Genomic DNA, 18651 nt, shown 5'->3' on the forward strand with positions numbered 1-18651 from the left:
TTGAGCTAAAGGGAAATCTCACTTCAACCCGACTGCCGCGGTCCCTGCTATTCACAGGACCGCAGGGATTCACAACAACCTACATTGATGTCAGAAGCAGGGTGGGATTGCCCTTCGCCGAGGATGGCAAATTAAGCAGGGGAGAGTGTAACGCATACGGCCACCATTGGTTGTGAGAGCCGTCTTACCAGTGCGGTGACGTCACCGCCCTTCCCTGTGAATAGCAGGACCGCAGTAGCCAGGCTGAAGGGAGATTTCCCTTTAGCTCAAGTGGCTGGGTCCCTGTTGAGTGATGCTGGAGGCCTAGATTCAGGTCCCTGACGGTGGGGGGCCGACCTGAGGCGGCAGCGGCAAGGGCGCATACCGACGTGAACCCTGGAGCATTACATTATTTTTTATTTTCTTTAAAATTAAAAGAATCAGTTGCCCATTGTGCCACACAATATGTTACATTTTTATGATTTTTAGAGACTTCAGAAGGCTTCAACTGATGCATAAAAATGTAGAATAATGCCTTATTAATGCCTTAATAAGAATAATATTAATAATGCCTTAACGCGTTATGAAGTCACTTGCACCTGGGATCCGGTTTATTCAAACTAAGGTTTCTAAAAATGCAACTAGGTACTAGATATTGTTTAAATAAAAACGGTGAAATTTTTCACAAATCACTATCTTTGAACCTGCAGGCTCTGTGTCATTTGTTCACAAAGTTATTGACATCTGAAAAATCGTGTCTCGAATAGGCGTTTTAATAAGCGAAGGTAATGAAAACCAAAGAAAAAAATGACTGAAAAAAGATACAAGAAGCTTGAAATTATTATTAAATTAATACTGTTAATAATGACCAGACACATAATTATAGTTTTCGTAGTATTTTTAATATCGCTTTATTATTCTCGGTTCTAATGACAAAATATTTCGTTTTAAGGCTTGAGGCATCTGTTAAATTGCCTCATTGGATAAAGTGTTTTGAATTGAATTAAACCGGTTGAACTGGTTTTTACTCCAACTGTTGACAGTATTCATGTTTGCTAATTCACGTTTTTATTTCATTATTAATATACTTAACATTGATGGTTAACAATGACCAGTTGGTCATTTTGGCCAGCCAATCACGTACTGCGGTATTCAGCGCTAAAATGCAGATAATTACATGTAATACACATTTTGAATGGCTGCAGCTGTAGCTACCTATTGTTGTGTGAGCACATTGTATTTTTCTGGATTATCAAACTATCAACCAATAGTTTAAAAATGAGTCTGTTGAACAAAAAATATTGGGGATATACTTCATCATGTATTGGAGAGATCTTAATGGATAACGTTTTGAAGGCCTTCATTTTATTACTGGACATGGAAACTTTGTCAAAATTCTTACTAACTCTTGTAGGTGCACAAAATACTGCACTAAAGGTGGAAAGAACTTTAAAACATAAAAACATTTTTAACAAATAAAGGTGTTCAGACTAAAGACTAGAACTATTTTTTTCTATTCTTGTAATAAAATTAGCTCTGAAGTACATTAGACAGTCTTAAAAGAATGTTGCAAAATTGTTAAGATCCCAAAAAGGAAGTCTTAATGGTTTTGTACAGATTACGATGACCTCAGGTTTATTTAGTGTGAGCTATTCTGTATAATGCAAAGGAACAGGTAACAGGTTTATTCCATGCTGAAAAGAAAGGAAACAACATTTTGTTACCTGTTCCTTTGCAGCCTATGCATGCTGACGCAGGTACCTACTTGAACTACTCTGTATAATGGTTAATTAACCTGGTAATGAGTACCTTTATTCTTTAAATGCAATAACTGGAATTACATTAATATATATTCTGCGGATATTTTTCTTAGTTTTATTTTCTTGGGGGATAGTTGGTTATGGCTTGCTTTTTACATTTTAAATATAGTGAACATAAAAACACCATATAAGGTCCAGTGAAAAACATCTATATTCTTTAAAAACACAAATAAAAGAAGTAGTTCAGTTGGGTAGCTGTGTCACACCTGAAAAAGGCTTCACAGCCGAAGTGTGTTTTCTCTTCTCTTTTCAGCATGGAATAAACCTATTATTTGTGTGAAATAAACTTGGCTGCAGAAGCCTGTTTGGGACTGTAATGTGCATTTTGTGTGTATGCCTGCAGTGTTACAGACCAGGATTAATATTCCATGCTCTTCAATAATTTTTGTATGCATACAATTATTAATTAAATTGTAGTTTACTCCCTTAAGTCACAGCTATTTAAAATGTCATTTTTCTAACAATAAAGCAACAGCACTTTTATTAAGAACTGCATGCTGATCTACTTAAAATTTCAGAAGGACAGACTTGTTAGAATTGCCCCTGTAATTTCCAAGCAGAAGCTTGTTCAACTGTTGTTAGTTGTGTCATATCAATCAGAAAAAGATATTCCATATCTTAGATTAATACTGTATATTGCTTTTATAATTAACTTGGAGTTCGCTGTCTATGAATTACGTGCTAATACAGCACTTTCTTCTAAGTGGTTCAGCATTGAGATTAATCCAAAGGTGCTGATGGGTAATGGCTAATTTGTTACTGTATAAGATATTAATTACAACAAAACTAGACTTTACTTGACAAAGACCAGCACTGTGTTTGTATTTGACACTTCTGCCAAAACATTTCCAACCTCTCCCTGCATCCAGAGTAATTTGAATATCACATGGATTTCTCTGAGAGGCAGGATTTCATATATAATGTTTTGTTAAGCTATGTTTTAGGACTTACCAAAAACACCCTTTCAAACTAAAATTATGAAGTAAAGATTTAATGCCTTAATGCAGTTACATGTGAACATGCATATTAATACATTAGAAAACAGATATTTCTACAAAATGAATATAAAATGTATTCAATTTTTCTTTTTGTACATTATTTGGTCCAGATATTGACATGCAAGACAACACCCAATCTTCCTTCTAACAATATCTGAGTTATATCTCAATAAGGGGAGTTTTGTTTTCTTAAGATGTATGCCTATACTACCAGGTTTGATTATAATATATTGTATTATAAGCTTCAAGTATCGTTTGACTCAATCTGGTTTTGAGTACAGTTATTTATGCCCAAAACCTTCCATAAAACCTTGAAATCACAAAACTAAGATGAAGATTCATTATCCACATTCCATATGTACAGATACTTAATCGGTTTTATCTTCAGCTGTAAAATAAACTACTCTGAGAAGAGATTTTCTTTTCCATGATCAAGAAAATACACATAAAGACACAAGAATGAATCATCCTTTTATTTTCTAAATGGTTTTAAGCTAACATCTGCAGTGTCAAATAGCATGCTCTGTTTATGTGCAACATAAAGTAGACACAATTATCTTTACTTTGTTTGAGTATAATATACTGTATAAGCATATATTTCAAGAGTAGCCACCATGAAAAGCATTTAAAGTAATACAAAATCAGAGAAGGAGAGTGAGTGTATTGCTCTAACATATTGACCATTAGTCAACAAAGTAACACAAGTGAAAGAAATCTCAAACCAAAGCAAAATGAAACTCTCAAACAACCGGACGGTGTTATTTGTCCCATAGCATTGCTTTAAAAGTATATTTAAAAAAAAAAGATTACAATTCATGGTAAAATGTTTTACTTTCAAGCTTCACAGTCCATAACCTTTTAAGTGATAAGTATTTTAAGATGCATTACTTAATTCTGTATCTTATTCTGTTTTCTTGTCATACAGGGAATGTCATATGGTGCTAGTTATAGTGCAGTTTCCATAAGTTCCTTTTTCAAAATATTATGAAGGAAAGCTTTATAAAATTAAAAGTCATATTCTTAATTCTGTAGTAAGACTAGTTGCATATACTTTTACCATAAAAAAGTACAAAGAAGGTAAAAACATAAAAGAAGACAAAGTTCTAAAATGACAAATTTGACAGTAATGTACAAAAACAGAGACTGAACAAATTAAGCAAAGTTTGCTTAACAACCATCCTCATGCATTGCTCTGTGCATTCCTTTAATGTCATACAGAATGGCAGTATTAATATTGTTGATAAACTTTTTCAGTGCCAATATTGCTCCATGTTTTATCTTAAAACCACACAATAACTATCTCCCTTAATGTTGACAAAGTTTTAAAAGGAAACTATAATTTAGGCACTCACTCTTACAGCTAGCAAAATCTGTATCTATGGATATTTTATTTGGGAATGAGTCGAAATTTCAGTGAAAATACCTCCTTTTAAACACACCTGGAAGTGCTCCCAAAGATATATTTTATCTTAATCATGATCCAGCAGGCTTGATCTTGGGTTTCCTCTTCAGCATTTTGAAAATCTCCTTTCTCATTTCCTCATTCCTCAGGCCATAAATGATGGGGTTTAGGGTTGGAGGAATGTTCAAATACAGCAGATCGGCTGAGAGACGGATACCTGTGAGGACAGTATTCTTCTCCGGATCCTTTATTTCCAAGCTGCCAGTCACAAACAGCAAATAGGCATTCCCAAAGAAAATTGACAGCACAATGCCATGTGTGACAACAGTGTACATTGCCTTCCTTGATGCTTCAGTGAGACGAGCACTGCGGGACTCCTTCAGAATTTTCATGTAAGAGACAGCAACAATTATTTGGCCACCTGCTAAGTGTATAGCAATCATGAAAAGCCTGTAGTATCTGGGAAAGACAGAGATAGACACAGTACATGGGCTAGCCTCCAAGGCAGCCCCAGTGCACAGAAAGCTGCTAGAAGTAATAAGATAGCAAGGCTTATGACCCACGAAGGGGAAAATATAAAACATGGGATAAACAATGGCAAAAGCCCAGCAGATTACTATGAACTTATGGACGCGGTCACTGGAGACTTTCATCTCATAGTCGAAAGGGTAGCAGATCACAACAAACCTATCAATCGCCATGAATATCACCATCCACAACCCAATGCAGGTGAAGACGTTTAAGAAGTAGTATTGTATGAGACACCAATTCAAAGTAATGGGTTCTGTGCTAGACATGGAAAATCTGGTGATAAAATAAGGCGAGAACGTTAGGAGTCCGAAAAGATCAACCAAGCAAAGATGAGAAATAAGGACATTTTTCGGATTTCTCACTAAGCTCCTTGTAAAAACAATGTGAATGACCATGCTGTTTGCTAAAAAGCCAATGATGAAGACAATGACTTGAATAGGAATGATGACATGCCTTACTTTGCTACTGTAAACTAAACCCAGCAAAAGGAATCCAGCTGTTCCATTGGCTTCACTTCCAACCATTAATGTTGATTGTATTGAAAATTACAGCCCTAGTTTTTCACATCACAAAAGAAATTAGGTAGAAGAAATGAGAATCCACACACTATATCACTGGATTCAAGACACACCATTTAAAAGGGACTGAAATGGTCCTCCTTTTAGCAAGTTTTTTTTGCTTCAGTGTCCTTAAGGGATCTGCCATTGGCTGTAAGGCTTGTTTTTCTTCATATAACACTTTTAACTCTTTGCAAGTCAGTCCTGTCATGCAACCAAGATATTGAAAGACATTCATTTTATATTTTCAGAGAGAACTGTTTTTTGTGGTATTTGGTGTTATGTTTTGTAGTTTTATTTAAACAAATCAATTTCTGATCTTTTTCTCACTGATTTGTCCATGCACATTACATAAAAATTCTGTATATATAAAAATACTATGAACAAAATAATTATGGGAACATTATCTGTTTAAGTAATAATCCAAAACAATTGCAACAAAGATATATAGGAACAAGTAATAGGTTTATTCCATGCTGACGCAGCTACCCACCTGAACTACAAAGACGTATATATGTAATACACATATATATCAGTATGTGTAATATATACTGTAACAATATGCCAACATGGTTGGGTTGCTTGTTCCATACTCCCACATCTATTTGTGTAAAGAAGTGCCTAGTTTTCTCAGTTTTAAATACACAAGCATAGAATTTCCACTTGTATTTCCTGGTTACAGAGTCACCCTTAATACTGAACAGGTTCACTGTCAATGTCTTTCAGGAGATTTAATACATCTTTCATGTCACCTAATCTACTCTAATCAAGACTGAAATAGGTTCAGTTCCTTCAGTCTGTCAGTGTGACAAATTCCCTTAAAGACAATAATTTAACTGTTTGATTTTGTACAGTATGTACTGGATCTTAGTGAAAATTGTACTTGTGTTAACTACTGCTTGTGGAAAAGCAAGGAACTGCTCCCGATGTGCTCTTTGTTTTGAGTAAAATATGTAGAACTGCAAACAACTGCATAGCTCAACAGAGACAAACAGGTGACATTCTTACCACAGAGTGTTTTTCATCTTAAAGTCAGGTGTTTATTAAATGCTTTTCTGCATGCAAATTCATCATGTTGATGTTTTATTTATGACTTTCTATGTTTTCTTCATTTGGTCAGTAATTAACCCTTTCATTTTACACATTTTATGGGTTTATTTCCACTGTTTCCTTAACGAATTCAGTTGTTAGTACTTTATTGATAGCAGGAACGTCTGTATATAACATTTTCATTTTAATCAGGATGGACATCTTGTTGGTCTTTGTTTTGAGTGTTTGTGTAAGAGAGGGGAAAATAGTTTTTTATATGAATAAACCGGTAAGGTGAGGAGTAGCCTACAGAGATGTTACTTTTTTGCGTACGTGTTTGAAATTTCTCTAGTTTATTTTTTGCCTTTATCATAGGGTTTACTGCATATCGGGATTTGCAAATTTATTGCATACCACTCGCAAGGAACGCGATGTCTAATTTCACGTTCATGGAAAGGTTTATGAAAGAAACCTTGAATGAAGAACATCTACGTATTTCATAGAAGTAAGAGTTTTCGAGATTTTAGGTTATTCGCATATTATTCACTTTCAGAACAGGCATATGAAAAAATCTTGAGTGCGCTGTGTAAAGAGTATTTCTTGTTTGTGATAAGCTATTGCGGATCGCATGTTAACACAGATACAGTATATTGTCTAAACACTTTTAACGTTGCTTTGACTTTGCCTGCTATTTGTAACAGAATTATTTGATTCGAAATGCTTTAGTTTTATGCCTTTTCGGGTTTGCCATGTTAATATCAGAACGCGTCAAGTGTGTTTTAAATGACCGTGGTTTCAGTGCACAGTACTGTATTTGAAACGATGGGTGAAATTTCCCCAGTGGTCTCGTAGACAAGGAACAGTAGGGGACGCCAAAATGCAAACATGTATTGTCTTTAAAAAAATATTTTGTGCACTGTGTGGTGGGTACATATGAAGTTGTTTTAGCATATTACAATACTTGTATACACAGATGCAGAGCAATGGTTTTCTAACATGTTCTGTATTCCTCTATTTCTTTTGAATCTGAAGAATTTTCTACGAATAATGCTTTAAATATTTAATGTCCCTCAAAACATTTTAAACAATACTTTAAGTATTTACCTTACACAGCAGTTCTTGAAAAAACTACGTTTTCACTCGTGGGGGCAGCAAAACATTAAAAATGACCTAACTCGAGGACACGAACCAGTCTACATTTCTATTTATATACTATGAATAGAGTTTATAGCAATAAAGAACATTGTAAAAATACTAGGACAAATGTGTTAGTATGAAAGAGGTTTTTTTAATTTTGTCTGAGAACAGAAATGTAAAATTCAGATTTTTTTTGTACTGTACTTTGTGGTGTTTAGGTCAGTATTCAGGCATTGAAAGTAATGCTTAAAGAATTGCAATACACAGAAAGCAGAACTTGGTTTAATACCTGCCTGTATGATATTGAGACATCATCACTATATATGTAATGATAAAAAAGCTGATCATTCACATTTCTTGTGTTGGAACAGGACATGGCTAACACATTATTAGCACATTAGTTTGTTTTCTTACCATGTATAGGTAACATCTGTTGCTTCTCTTCCTTACAACTTTACAAAAAATCATTAAAAAAATTAGAGTACTGTATGTACAGAAAACTGAATTTTCTATTTTCTAAAAACACAAAAAACTATAATGAGATCATTGCCATTTTCCACATTATAAGAAATGTAGTTATATCTTCATCCAGTTCTATTTCAACTGATTATCCAATTTCTTTTAATTATCATGTAATCAAATTTAGCCACAAGCACACTTACAAGAGGTGATGTATTCCAAAAAGCCTCCAGTGCAGTCATTCTTGTATGTTTCACATTTTTATGTACCAGGATAAGGCATTACTTTAATGACAGGAGCTGGTAATGGGCAAAACTGCTGACGTTTACCAACAGCTTCAAGTAAGTGTGAGATTTTCTCTGATTCAAACAGGTTATTTGTCTTGCTGTTCATAATACTGTGGAGAGCCTGGCTCTTGTTTCTTTTAAAAATCTTAAGAAACTCTTTCCTTATGTCTTCATTTCTTAAGCCATAAATGATAGGATTGAAGGTGGTAGGCACATTGAAATAGATTAGATCTGTGGCAATTCTCAAAATAGCTATTACTGCCTTGCCATTGTCTGCATGGAGACTTCCTGTAACAATTAAAAGCGATGATGAAACAAAGAAGATTGCAAGTACGATGCTGTGGGTAACCACTGTATTAAGAGCCTTGCGAGAGGATTCAGTGAGACGGGCACTCCGAGACTCCATTAAGATCTTGACATAGGAGAAGCCCACCATGGCTAAACAAGCTAAAAGGTGGATTGTGAACATAAACATCCTGAAGACCCCCTGAAATGTGGTAGAGATGCACATACTTTCTTCCAGAGAGATTCCTGTACACATGAAGCTGGGGGACAACACCAACCTGCAGGATTCATGTCCAATGTAAGGAAAAGAGTAGATCATTGGATAAAAAATGGCAAACAGCCAAGAGATTCCACAGGACAGCACAGCTTTTGTATTTGTGATTGTCATTTCATACTCAAAAGGGTTACAAATGACATAGTACCTGTCCACTGCCATCAAGGTCACAATAAAAACAGACAAGCAGCTGTATGTGACATAAAAATAGTACTGCAACAAACATAACTTCATATCCATTGGGCTAAGATCTCCCAGAATAAACCTGATAATCAGGTAAGGACAGGTAGTAGTTATGCCATAAAGATCTACAGCACACAGGTTACAGATCAGTATGTTCTTTGGTGTTATCAAGTAGCTTTTTGAGTAGACAATAAAAATTATAAGACCATTTGCCGAAAACCCGAGAAACAAAAAGAAAACTAAAATGGGGATAATAGCTCCCCTTTCATCAACACTGTAGATAAATCCAAGCAAAATCACTCCTGATGTTGTATTCAGTTGTACATTCATTTTTTTGTACTCTATTTTAAAGTTTTAACTTCTTCGGGCTGGTAAAAGAAGCAGTTAATTTGAAAAAAGATAATACTTTCTGGGAATTTATTTATATCTTTTTTTCAGAAAAGATTAGGGAATTACAGATTCAGAATTGAGGCTAAAATAAAATGAATATGATGTGTTTCCTGTTCTGGGTTTAAATACATATTTGCATCTCACGTGCTGTACCAGGGGAACGGACACTGGACTGCCCATCAGCTGTAATCAAAACAATAAAGTTCTAGAAACAGTTGCTCATTAACAGAGCTTGAAATAAACAAGGGCAAGTTAGCGAGCATTGCTGAGAGCCAGACATTTTGAGCCACTAGAAGTGTGAAAAGACAATGAGCTGTGTTTGCAAGTTAATATTTCTCCAGGGAAATTGTATTTCAAAGCAGTTGAAGTAACACATTACATTATCCCTTAAGTTCTGTTTCATTTATTTTAAAATAATCCACTTGAACTTTCTTTCTAAATGCTTCATAATTTTAAAAAGTACCTTCATTTGTTCACATTACTAGTTATGCTACAAAAGAAGAATTAATAACATTGCAGTGCTATTTATCTACAAGCTGTCTCAAATGCATAATGACAAGCCATCCTGGAATTTTATTTTTTAATACAGCATCAATGCATCTGCCTCCATTAAACAATTTCAGCATAGTTATACGTCTTCTTTGCTAGTTTACTTGGATAATGTTCTTTCTACCAATGTAAGAACAATAGACATTATTTAATAACATTTAAAATAAAATATTGGACATTAAAATTGAGAAATTGTAAAAAAAGGAAAGCTGTAACTACACACTTATAAACAGCATTTTCTAAATCCCTAAAACAAAACAAATTGGAAGTGAGACATCACTCCTTTGAAAAAAATGCAAAAGTGATTTCATTCATGCTGTAAATCACACTTATCTCTGCTAAGGTGATGACATATTTTTTTTGTTTCTGAGCTGGGTCAAGAGTGGCAGACAGCAAAGAGGTAGACATGCCTGTTTAGTCTGCTGCTGGTTCTGGGAATGGGGTACACTGTAACTCTTTTAATTGTGTTCAGCTCTAACCATTTTACATTATGTTTTGTCAGTGCCTCAGTTTAGAAAAATGAACAATGTAGATTGTTTGTACTATTTACTGTTTTGAGACAATAAATTGGTTTTCTCTCTATCCAATATTGGAAACTGTTCACCCTTATAAGGTTTGAGGTGATCCAGATTTTCCAGAAGAGCATAAGGCAACAGGACTGAGAGCACACGACTCTGATTCAAACATAACTAGCCTCTGGGAGCTGGTCGGAAACAGAAGCACCTGGCAAAAATCCACTTGAACACAGAGATAACATTTACATGAATAAACTCCACACAGAACAAACAGTGAAACAGAGAACAGAGAACGCAAGTGGTAATGGGAGTATGTTTTTTGCAATCCAATCATATAGTCGAAGCTGATGCACTGTCTTCTTTCAAGTACCAGTTGGGCTACATTTTGCCGAAAGGCCACCTCTCATCAGTATCCATTCCTACGTATCATATAACATCCATTTTATTTCTTAAATTGAGTCATTTCTTTATGTATGGTAGCAGTTGTGTACCATAGGTCAAGACATTTTAGGCTAGAATTGAATCCAGAACCATGGAGCTGTGGGGTGGCTCTTCACACCAACCATCACAGATTTGTCCATTTATTCTAAAGATTATCGGGTAAAGCCTCGGATTTCCGTATTTTTTAATACTTCCAATTCATGCATTCATTTTATGTAGAAGAGTACCACAAAACTAAAAGTGTTAACTAAAGCGGTGAGTTACTGTATGTATACAACTGCTCTGTCTGAATATATTTTGTTTGTTGTCTTTGTTTAATGTCTACGAATCTTTGAAGCTGCATTCTAACTCGTTGTAACAATAAGCCAAAAAGCCAATAATAATGTGTGAGCTGCTGTCTTTGACTGGCATGTAAGCTTTACCAACCCATTTCTGGAATTTTACAATACATGGAACTTTGTACAGAGATGGTGGTTGATACATAGGACTATTTATCTGGAAGAAAATGTGGAAAGTGGGAAAATAATTATTGGATTCCAATAAATTCCAAACTTATATTAGAATACATATTTTTGATAGGGAGCCATTCACATAGGACAGGTATTTCATAATACCTACTGATGTCTGCTGGGCTGTAAAAAAATAAGAGCATCTTTACAATCTCAGGCGTTACCAACTGATACGACTTCACATTTTGTTATTAATTAAGGCCTTCTGAAAGATACTCTCAAATACTCTCTAGCTTCTGTTGTTTTCCATTTAAATCTTAAAATTATCCAGGACAAACCATCAATATAATTCTGGCACAGTACAAACTAATAATTAGAGAAAACAAAGGAATAAAATAAGGAAATTTATTTTGTTCGTAGTTTAAATTGAGTGCTTAATTGTAATCCAGAAAATAGAATAGTTTCCCCCCACATTAGTCTGTTTCACTGTTTAAAAAATGATGTAGTTTATAATGTTGGTTGCATATTTTGTTCTCTCATTGGTCCTTAAAAACAGTCAAATTTGTTTCCAAAGCTTCTTGTCTCAATAAGAATAACAGAAAGCCCTGTGCTATTGGGTTTTATAAACACAGCAAGGGAAAATGACTCCATAGTGTACTGTACAATATGTTTGATGTGAAAAATGTAGGTGAGGCAAAAAAATCAATCAGAAAGATACGGGGCTAATTAGTTCTGCTGGAAATTGTCTAGACATTGAGGTAGACCTGTAATCCAATAGTAATGCTATTTTTCCTTTTAAACTTTAATTCTTTATGAAAAAAGTGGTAATTTTATCATGTGTCTTTCATCTTTAGACTACAGACCTGATGGGAAAAAAATTCTAATCTTACTACTTTTCCTGTCCACACACTGTTCTTTGTGGGAAAAAAAACATATTATATCATGCTGTTTCCCCCTTCTGAGTGGAAGAAGTATCCTAAGCTATTTTGGGAAAACAAAACTTCGAAAACGGTGTAAAGGAAAAAGATAGGAAGATAGTTTTCAAATTCAACTAGTTGGTGCTAGCACTGATTCCTAACACAGAAACCTAATACCTGTGCTTTACATAACCATATTACCTTTACTGTGAAAAACACAGTGATGTAAAGAATAAATGTCAGAAATATTTATTTTTATGAAAATAAGTATTATATATAGCCTATTAATTTAAAAAGCTATATTCTTTTTACATACTGTATATAGTACAACATTATTTTTTTTTCTGTACGTGTACCTTCAAATTTGCAAGTTACATTAACATTTTTAAACATTTAGTAATAAAATAAAATGACCAAAATATGTTAAAAAGAGTGGAGATTAACATTACTCTAAAGAAAGAGGCCATTTAGCCTCCTAGGTCATAATTAATTGATCCAAGGATATTATCCAGCCATTTCTTGAAAGATTTCAAGGTATTGGCTTCAAAACAGTAGCTTGCCCCTACAACTGTTTGAGTAGAAAGTGTCTCCTCTTCTCAGTTTTCAATCACTTCCACAGAGTTTTTTACTTGTGCCTTCTGGTTCATGCTTCATGGTTCTTTGTTGTATTCATTCTGAAATGTCCTTTATTTGCAAATAATCTTGAATATCTTAGTTCATATAATTACATACAGTAGTGTAACAAATAAATTCTTTATGTCTAGTATACCATCAGTTACACTAACTCATTAATTGGTCTCCTTAAAAAAACTCAACATTCATACACTCAAAGTAAATACTTAAATACTTAAATACTTAAATATTACTTAGATAAATTAAATAAATTTCACATGTGTAAGGATATCAATTGAATTCTTGAGATTGCTAATGTTGAATACTGAACTGTAAACACCCACAACCATGAATTCTTAACTCCCATGCAAAAGGTTAAGGGAACAGCTGACAGGGTCAGGGTCAGAGTTAAAAGTGATGTGTACTGCTTTTTAGCTGGGGAAAATCCAGTTGATGATTGGTTAAAATTTCACTGGCTGGAGTGGGTCTCCATACCCTACAAGTACCTGGTTGGTTCGTCATCCTTTTGGACCTGTGACTTTAAGACCATCACCCAGATATGACTTTGGCTCTGCCAGACATCCAGGCTCCAGGGGTGGATGTCCATCAGGAGGAGTGCTGGTGCTGTTTGGGGTCACTCTTGGAGATGCTACTTATCAAGAACAACTTAATTTTCCTACTTTCATGCACACACAGATTAGCTATTCTGTGGCTGGGACATCAGAGAGGGGCTACAAGGAAAACTCTAAAGCAACACTTGATTCTGTAGCTTATTAATAAGCTTTGATGCTACATAGTTTTACTCCTATACACAAATGTGGACCTACACGCAGAGCTAAGACCCAGTTCACTAGATTAAAATCAAGATATAGATATAATCGGGTCTCTAGGAAGATGTTGATGCTTTACTAGGAAAATGCCCTTTATTAGCAAATGATCTTGAAGACCTTAGTTCATAGAATTGCATAACAAATAAATGCTTTATGAAACGTGGAAGTGTACTGCTTGGAGATACTGAGACTGGTATGAGTGGTGTAGTGAGACCATTCACAACTGCACTTTTTACAATGAGAGGGATTCATATAATGTTATACCTTTGGGAACTGGCACCAGTGTCAACAACCCATGGGCCTAGTTGTGAATGGATTCTACTGTAGTTACACAGGGTGCTGGCAGTGGTGTGTGGTGTATAATCTGGCCAGCTGATTTTCTAATCGCTTCATCCATTCAGGGTCACTGGGGAACCAGAGCCTATCTTGGCAAAACAACAGGTACAAGATAGGGTAAAACCTGGACAGGATGTCCACCCATTGCAGGGCACACAGAAATGCAAGCACTAAAACCTAGGCTAATTTTCCCACAATTCTACTAGCATATCTTTAGGCTTTGGGAGGAAACTGGAGCACCTAGAGGAAACCTATCAAAACATAATGAGAATATATCATCCATGCAGATAGCACCCTTGGTCCAGAACTGAATCCAGGGCCCCAACACTGTGAGGTAGCAATGCTAAGCACTGTGCCACCGTGTTGCCCTTGCTAGCTGTGCGTGTGTGACATTCCTGTTGACTACCATTTACTTAATTAGATGTATGATTGAAGCTCAGTCTTCCTAATGCTGTTTGATTAGCAGATTAACCAGCATAAGAATGTATGAATGTAAAAATGATCTAAGGTAACTGTTTAGCTGGTTCAGGTTTCTCTGAAAAGAGCTGTGACTTGTAAGGCTTATGATTCCACAACCCTCCATTCCTTGTAAAATATACTGTAACACGTAGCAAAATTGTGAGTAGAAGGAAGTCATGCTTTTGTACATCAGTTCCAAGAAAAGACCAGACCAGAGCAAATGTCTAGAGAACTCAAATATATGTAGCTGTATAGCATACAGCTAGCAAAAACCTAAACTATGAATACAAACTGGGAAATAGTCCACATTATAAAAAAACATATTGCTGCTCTGAAATCAATATAGAGAAGAGCAACCAGATATATTCCAGGACAGAAAAGAATGTTCTACAGTGACAGGCTAAAAGAACTGATTTTTTTTTCAGTTCTGAACAGAGAAGACCATGAGAAGACCAAGTATTCAAAATTCTCAAAGCCACTGACAACCCAGTGCACTTCTTCAGAATCACCCTTGAAACAGAACCTCAAGTGGAAAGTGAGGAACAGTGAAACAACATGAAAGTGCATTTATAATCAAGAACAGGAGCCATGTTTTTAGCAAAGGGTTATGGAACAAGCTACTCAACCATAATGTTGAAGACATTACTCTGGCTTCTTTTAGGAAAAGACTGGATAAGATAATTGGAATGATCAACTACTAATTACCAAATGGGATAGATGGTCTGAATGGCCTCCTTTTAACATTTCTTATATTCTCATGTACTATTATTGTCCACCCACTGAATATTCTTCTGTTTGACTGTGTTAGGACGGATGGGCTGTGACAGTGATCATAGCCCTTGAGTTGCCACAACAAGACAAGTGTGTTTGACTGCTGCACTTTTCGAATTTGTTTCAAGCAGCCATAGTACCAACAAGTCAGCCAGTTATAGATGAATGATCTATAGGCATCTGGCGGATTATGGTTTGCAGTGCTTTAGGCCTTATTATAATTATATCTTTATTCACAAACATCAACCTGTACTGCAACATCATGTGGAAAAAAAAGATAACTTTCATCACAAAAGATGGGAATATGTCAATTCTCTAATGTATCAACATTTAATCAGAGCTTTACTGATGATTACATTTTGACAATATGGAGAATGTTTTGCATAGAAATGTTGTTGAACAACATAAGTATGGTGAAAGAGTAGTGATGGTGAAATATACAGTTAACTGTCATTTCTGAGTAGGACTTGTTATTGCACAGATTAATCTCCTGTCCAGTATTCTATAGATAACATCTTGCGAGCTATCTTCATGCTCAGTCTTCAATAGTTGATTTAGTCTTGATTATGGCTTGATATGAAAGCAATTGAATACTTGTATACTTATGGCTGATGTTTGATCAACAGCAACATTTTCAACCACAGAGTATCACAGAGTTGATCCGGGCCTTGTACTTTCATGTGAGAGTTCTCCTACAAGCACTAGTAAGACATCTGTTTTGGGGAATACTTTGTAGTTTACAGACATGCGTCAAGGCATAAGGTCTTCACAACCATTACTAGGCATCCCTGAATGATTTTATAACATGTTACATCACAGTGAAACCATACCAGTGTGTTCTGTGCCCTGTTTTCCCTGCTTATCACAATGATAAACTGTTTCAATGATAAACTGTTTCAAGCAATGAATTTACCAAATGAACCTATACATATACATATACATATACATATACAAAGTCATAAAATGACTTTACTCAGGGAACTGCATGTATATATTTTATATTTATTCTTCTCAGTATACAAAGATCAGGTTATGTAAAGTCTCCAATCACAATCTGGAGAACCTAAAAACCAGTTTCTGGCTGTGTCTACAAGAGTATATTTTATTTAAGGTTCTGTCTTTTTCAATACCTTCATCTAGATAGATAAGACTTTATTGATCTCGAAGGGAAATTGAAGGTCCTAGATGTAATACAGGTCTATCTATATTACCTTTAAGTAGCAGTGTTATTTATCTCCTTTTCTTATTTAATTACCCACTCACTACTCATTACACTTCATTACAGTGTGTACAATGTATGAAAATAGCTTTATTACTGTATAGTCATGACCAGTAATTAGTATTGTGAAAATATGAAAAGTAATTGAATCCTTCTGGAAATAATTTTTGTAGGTGATATGTAAAACAGAATACTTTTTATCGTGGTATATCATGGCATTGAATATAAATATATAGTGGTAAAATTATTGTATGACATGAGGCATTTTGTGAATTGTATTGATAAGCACAGTATTTACACCTAAAATGCATATATTCAATTGGTTTCTGGGGACTGGGTAAAATGAGTGGTTCAAGCATGGCAATGAAGGTTCCAAGTGCCAGCTGGAAGGAAAGGGGAGCACGGCATGGGTGGAATACAGTTGGTGTTCTGGTTGGGCCTCCTCTGAGGAGGTGTCTTTGTGCCTCCCAGGAACACCTCTAGGACCTCAAAAACATGGAAAAGAAAATAATAATACAAAAAGTAACCTTAGTAGAGCCACTTATAATTTACAGGCTTCGTATTTCAGACAAGAGCTGAGCTAAACTGACTGCAAGTTTGTTATGGAAGCAAGTATCCAGGTCCACAATTTGCTAACAATAACATTCTCAAGCATACACTGGGTGGTAATCTGCAAACACACCTAAATCATGGTGCATAAGTAACAAAATATTTTTTGTAAAGAATTTGCAATTCCTACACATCACTGATACAAGTTCCTTAATATACAATTATACAATTTTGTATTCAATACTGAATTTAATGATTTTTTTATTAGGATATTGCTATTTTCATGGGAGAGACAGCAGAACAAGATGCTATAGGTTTAGAAGTGAAATAGTGAATTGTTTTTTTTTTAAAGTAGTATATAGAAATTAATTTTAACTTCCTTTTCGCTGTGTTTGCTAGTGGTGGGAAACAATTAAAAAATTGCAATAAGACCCCCTGAAAATGTCTGGTGAAAACAATGTTTGTGAAATAAAAATAAATGGTCTGTCTCTCACGAAAGTAAAGATATTCATAATATATTGTAATATTATAATAGAAATATTGTGTGAATGACACAAACAGAACCATTCAAGATAACTAATATTACCTGTTAATATTAGTAAAATAATCTCAGATCAAATGCTGGGATGCAAAGTAAATATCCATTTTTAACTTAAGGACAGTCCTGTTGCTGTTGTTTAAATGGCTAAAAATAGAAAGCCAAAGTTTTTTCCTGAAGGTGAGTACAGTCTCCTGGCAAGAGTTCTGCTGTGGGATTGAGGCCATAGACTTTGTTTCTGGGTTGTGAGCTCACTTAGTTCATAGCTGTTAGCAGACAAATCACCGGCGTATTGTGATTTATTTTTTCCCTATAGCTGTTTTTTGTGATCCAGAATTCCAAAAGTGCAGCCCCTTTGACAAAGAAAGGAAATACACTTTTGTTAGGCATAAAACAACACACTGTCATATTTGCAGGGTAGCATACAGAAGAACAACAGTCATGCAATATGCATTTGTGATCAAGAGATTAATACAAAAACTTGTCAATTTTATTTTTGGATAATTCCATACATGCATAGATCATAATGTATTAGAACATTTTTTTACCCAGTAATTATGAAGTGACCATACTGCTTACCGCATTATCAATAAAAATGAGTGATTCAGAGTGGTCAGAGTTGCTTGACACTCTCAAACGTATTGTTAAAAATGTGTCCTAATACATCTCAGGCATGTGCCCTAACAAGAAAATCACATCCAGATATATTGCAGTTATGAGCCTTTTGTCATCTATGGAACAAGTAATAGGTTTATTCCATGCTGAAAAAAAGAAGAAAGAGAACACAACGTTTCGGCCGTGGAGCCTTCTTCAGGTGTGAGAGAGACAGGGCAGTAGGCAAAGGTAAAGTAGCGGGAGAACAAAGGTTGGGAGGGAGGAGGAGTGAGAGGCGGGAGCAGGGGACAGAAAGAGAGGCCAATCAAGAGGTGTGAAGTCAGAATGGGTGCAGAGAGGTGTGAAATGAAACTTCCAATGAATGGAGAAAATTTAAAAGAACAGTAGTCTGTCGTTAAGGGAAGGGAGAAGGTGTGATCCTAGCTGCAGAATAATTTTAGTTTCGGTGGTCTTTCTGATGTATGAGTTTGGAAAACCCTCTTTGAGAACACAGACGGAGAGATTAGAGTGGTCGTGGCCG

At 35.3% G+C, this 18651-nt stretch overlaps 1 protein-coding gene across 1 annotated transcript; it reads right to left on the bottom strand.

Moving 5' to 3' along the window:
- Window positions 1-4270: 4270 nt before the first annotated feature.
- LOC148840990 (olfactory receptor 1P1-like) lies at window positions 4271-4900 on the bottom strand. Its single transcript, XM_088920768.1, has one exon. The coding sequence runs from the start codon at window positions 4898-4900 to the stop codon at window positions 4271-4273; it is 630 nt and encodes a 209-aa protein (XP_088776894.1).
- Window positions 4901-18651: the final 13751 nt, after the last annotated feature.

This window comes from Atractosteus spatula, chromosome 1, assembly GCF_055471065.1.
Source record: "Atractosteus spatula isolate fAtrSpa1 chromosome 1, fAtrSpa1.hap1, whole genome shotgun sequence".
Lineage (NCBI taxonomy): Eukaryota > Metazoa > Chordata > Actinopteri > Semionotiformes > Lepisosteidae > Atractosteus > Atractosteus spatula.